The sequence below is a fragment of the Formica exsecta genome, unplaced genomic scaffold (genome assembly GCF_003651465.1).
Source record: "Formica exsecta isolate Colony F162 unplaced genomic scaffold, ASM365146v1 scaffold299, whole genome shotgun sequence".
Taxonomy (NCBI): domain Eukaryota; kingdom Metazoa; phylum Arthropoda; class Insecta; order Hymenoptera; family Formicidae; genus Formica; species Formica exsecta.
In genome coordinates, this window is record NW_021850246.1 from 86,566 (window position 1) to 91,862 (window position 5,297).

Genomic DNA, 5,297 nt, shown 5'->3' on the forward strand with positions numbered 1-5,297 from the left:
GTCCAGTCTATAAACCTCTTCTAAAAGTTGGATATGACTTTTCTTTTTGCAGACTTTCTGCAAATGATCTTTACCGTCACATTCATAGCATTTAATATACCGAGGAAGAGTATAATCGGGCGCCAGATGATTCTATCCACACCTGTAACAAGAAACATTGTTAGTTTCCGAATTTTGTGACAATTGTGTTTTGGACTTATAACGCTGAACGAACTAACTATTTAAGCTGAACGAATTTGTCTTTTTTCCATATTTATGATTTTTCGGCTGTTCCTTCGGTTTGACCTCTTTGTCCGTCCTCTTCTTTGATGCCTTGGCGCCTGTTCCAACAAAATCCACAGCGATCGCTGCATCCGCTTTCAACTCGCTCACACCCTTTTCCGCCAATTGTATCCCACTGGCCGTCTTCAGGGCTGATTCCATCATCAGATTTGCTATTACCAGTAACTGACCTTAGATCCGTTGATTCCGCGTCCATACACGAATTGATTCCTGAATTCGGTCTTTAGGTATTCGCCAAATTTCAATGTAATGACAGCTTCTGTAACGCTGCCATATATTCCTGAACGTTTTCTTCCGGCAATTACAACCGCTTCCGAAAAACAAAAATTTCCGCTTTCTCTAACGGCTCCGGAACATAATATTTCTTCAACTTATTTAGCAAAGCATCGTAAAAGAATTGATATTTGATCACAAAGGATTCCAAATGCCTCTACGCCAAAGAAATGCAGTAGATAAGTGATTTTCTCGGGCCTTTCTTGAATCTGAAACACTCGGAAGGCTTCTTCTAATCGTTGCAACCATCTTTGAAAAGTTTGCTGCTTCGGATCAAAGAAATCAGTGTGTATGGTGTTATATCCAGAAGCTTGTCCTGTTACCTGATCGGTGATAATATTGCTGCTTCCTATTCCCGAGGTTCCTGCACCGGAATTTCTGTTTCCATTCGACGGCATCGTCGTCCATTCCGAGCCGTCCTTCTAGAAAGTTCTGTGCCACGCACTCACAATGTCCACGTGGCGACTTCTAATCCAGCATACACGCACTCGGCGCGTGTCGTTTCCACCTTTTGTCCGTAGTTGTATGGCGGATCCTATCCTCGTCGCCAACTATTGTGTCTTTTATAAAAGTTAAATCTTATAACGATGTTTCTGGGTTTGCAATCTTTATTGGAAAACTATGACAATCCAAGATATATCAGCTTCCGTGGCTGGCGTGATCGGCGGAAGGAACATCGCAACGTACTCTATTCCTGCGCTCCTCGTGCTCACGTACGAGGTTTGATAAAAAAATACGCGGAATTTTCGTTTTTCTCAAAAAATCTTTATTTATTCATCAATATTAATTTTGTCCCCTTCAAAGTAGTCCCCATTAGATATAATACACTTGTGCCAGCGCTTTTTCCAATTTTCCAATTTTTTCCAATTTTTAGCTCCTTCAGCGATTCTGTCTTTATCTCCTCAATGTTGGCAATACGTCGTCCTTTCATGGTTTTTTTTATTTTCGGAAATAGGAAGAAGTCGCAGGAGGCTATGTCCGGCGAATACGGAGGCTGGGATATCATAGCGGTGTTGTTTTTGGCCAAAAATTCACGAACAAGCAGTGAAGTGTGAGCAGGTGCATTATCATGGTGCAATTGCCATGAGTTGTTTCGCCACAAATCCGGACGTTTTTTCGGATCGCTTCACGCAAACGGCATAGAACTTCCAGGTAGTACTTCTTATTGACCGTACGACCTGGTGGCAAGAACTCATGGTACACTATGTTGTTAAAATCGAAGAAAACAGTGAGCAGAACCTTCACATTCGATCGAACTTGACGAGCTTTTTTCGGTCTTGCCTCTTCAGGAAGCTTCCATTGGGACGATTGGGCCTTAGTTTCGACGTCATATCCGTACACCCATGTTTCATCACCAGTTATGACTCGTTTGAGCAGTTCTGGATCGTCGTTGACTTCATTCAGCAACTCCTGAGCAATGTCCATTCGGCACTGCTCTTGGTCGAAATTCAACAATTTCAGAACAAATTTTGCTGCCACACGTCTCAGGCCCAAAACATCCGAAAAAATTACTTGGCATGAGCCAAATGATATGCCAACATCATCAGCAACCTCACTGATAGTGATTCGGCGATTGTCCATAATTATTTTCTTCACTTTTTCGACGTTGTCATCGGTTGTTGATGTGCTGGAGCGTCCAGGGCACTCGTCATCTTCAAAATCTTTATGGCCCTCTTGGAAACGTTTGTACCACTTGTAAACGCTTGTTTTATTCATAGAAGACTCGCCAAAAGCAACATTCAACATTTCCAATACGGTGCTGCACTTTATTTTATTCTTAAAGCAAAATTTAATGCAAATACTTTGTTCCATTTTTTCCACAAGTAAAAAATCGCCGAGCATACCAAAACACGTGTAACCTTTTCGACAGCCAACAATAAAGTAAGCATCCAATATGGCTACCAATTTCAAGATACATCAGGGACAAGTGTACCAACACAACAGAAAAAAATTATGACAATTGGACTTATACAGCCCGCAAAATTCAAAAATTCCGCGTATTTTTTGATCAAACCTCGTATATATCGGGCTTTCCTAACGGCGATACGCCGATTTACATGCAATTAATCGCTTGCCACGCAGCCGCTAGTATCCTGGAAAGCGCGCTCTACTCTATCATAGGAAGACGCACGCTGCTTAAACGCTAATACATAACAATAATATATTGATCATTATAAACTACTGACGATGTGGCGATAGAATTTGGACATTGTCCATTAATTTCACAGATTCTACGAGGGTTTTAGTGAGCCTTCGTCTCTGATTATTAATTTTAATTTGAAATTTGTCTGCAACAACAAATAGTGTGTATTAAATATGTGTGTATAACAATAGTGTGTCAAATTTAAAAATTTTAATGTAATCTTTATATATTTATATCCATGCTGAAGATAGACCAAAAAACGGTCCAAAACACTTTTAATGCACATTTGTTAATAAAATTTAACAATAATAAATTCGCGCATCGATATCCGCGTCTTGGCTCTTATCTGCCAGTTTTTCCACTTAATTGTTAGTACTCTGAGCCTATTGCTGTTATTAGTAAAATAAAAGAGTGTTATTTATGATTTTACAAAATTAAATAAAAGCGCTTACCCAAAAGCTTGCTGAAATATTATGACAAAATATGTTCACTACAATTACGAATTGCGATTAACTACGAATCATGAATAGTGTAACGAATCTATATTACCAAACAACAAATTTTGTGAACCGCTATGAATCGCAATTCACGAATTACGAATACGCGCATAGTTTGACGCTACCATTATATATAGTTTACAAAGAAAATTATTATTCACTTATAAAATAAAATTTGCATTTAACATTCTACATACATTGAGACGTTTTCAATAATTACTTTTAAAATATCTTTTTTCTTCTCCCGTTTATGCATACTCATAAAATAAATACAGGGTGGCCCACGTAAAGTGTTACAAACTAATAACTCTAAAAATATTTGTCAAATCAAAAAATTGTTTATGAGAAAGTTTCATGTTTTCGAGGGGCCTTCCTAACTACGTAAACATAAAATTGCCCCCGCTCCCCTTTAAAAGGGGCGGGGGGTAACTTTAAAATTTTTAATTGAACCCCCATTTTTTATTGCACATTCTTGTAGCTTATCTCGAGAGCTTTTCCAAAATTCCATTTAAAATTTTAAAGTTACCCCCCGCCCCCTTTAGACGGGGAGCGGGGGCAATTTTATGTTTACGTAGTTAGAAAGGCTCCTCGAAAACATGAAACTTTCTTCTGAACAATTTTTTGATTTGACAAATATTTTTAGAGTTATTAGCTTGTAACACTTTACGTGGGCCACCTTGTATAAATAAAATTTAATTATTTTTAGATTAATCTAAATGTGCGTGCGTGAGTGCGTGCGTGCGTGCATCCGGGTGTGTGTGTGTGTGTGTGTGTGTGTGTGTATACTAGCCAATTTTATTTTTATTATAAAACAAAATTGAAAACGAAATTAAATTTTGTATCAAAGCAATATGTTCACTTTTGTATGATATTTTTTATTTAAAAAAATAATCATTCAATCCATTTTGAAAAATATTTCGAACGCGTAACTCTATTTACAATAAAGTTAAATAGAAAAACATTTTGCCAAACTTTATCAATCATTTCAATAAAATAATCGCAACGAAAAGAAAACTGTACAGCAAGTGATTAGAAGAAAAACTTACCCAATTCCAGCAATTCTTTAGTAGTTTGTGGAACATCCAATGCGCGTTCTTTTAGCATTTCGAACGTAGTGCATATCTCCAAATTGTAAGTCCAATGACGTTGTACCAACTTATCAATTATGAGTTCCCGTAGTCCGTTTGCGTAAGCGACGAGGCTGCGTTTCGCGGCGACTTGATTTAGTCTTGTTGTTATTATATACTCGTTATCGGGCTGCAAATATTTTTTTTCTTGTTTGCATTATTCTTATCGTTTCCAGTACATTATATGTAAAAATGATAAGTTTCATGCGCTTATATTATATTCAGTAATTATATCTCTTTAAATAATTAGAAACTGAATGCACAAAGCTTTGATAATAAAATGAAATGAAATGCTACAGTTAAGATTTATTTTTATAACCCTAAAAAATGATAAATCAAAAATTTATCGATATATATTTATGTATCAGACTACAATATAATAATATCAAATTTTATAAAATGTTATAATTATAATTCCATATATGTATCTTTCTATTATATAAACCAAAGTATTATTTTTGTGGAAGAGCTACAAAAATCTTTTAATAATTTATTTATATATATTCCTCAAAAAAATTAGAGTATTACTTCGAATCGTTCGAAAAATTGGTGAAATTTAACCGTATGTAACTTCGTAAAAAATAATTGATCAATATCCCTCAAAACATTTTAAACTTTAAAATTTCTACTTTCAAACGCTATTAAGATTTTTTTTTCGATGATGATTTTTATGTAGATGGCATCATTTTCAAGTCAACCGCGAAAAATTGATAGAAAAACTTCAACTTTTTAATCATGTATGCTCAAGAAGAAAATATTTCTGTAACTTTGCTTCAAATGATTTGAAAGCTTCAAGATTTAAAAAAAAATGCTTTTTAAGAAATTGAACAGTGATTTTTTTCATCGAGTTATTATAATTTGAAATAATCAATGCATTTTTGCCTTTTACAATTTTCTTATTTCAATGTGTATTGCCGACATTAACATTTCCCGTGTACTACATTAAAGTTGCATGATCAGACTTACATTTCGTGT

General features: G+C 35.6%; 1 protein-coding gene across 1 annotated transcript; it reads right to left on the reverse strand.

The window, feature by feature from the left end:
- Positions 1-1,557: 1,557 nt before the first annotated feature.
- LOC115237509 (protein GVQW3-like) lies at positions 1,558-2,301 on the reverse strand. Its single transcript, XM_029810585.1, has one exon. The coding sequence runs from the start codon at positions 2,299-2,301 to the stop codon at positions 1,558-1,560; it is 744 nt and encodes a 247-aa protein (XP_029666445.1).
- Positions 2,302-5,297: the final 2,996 nt, after the last annotated feature.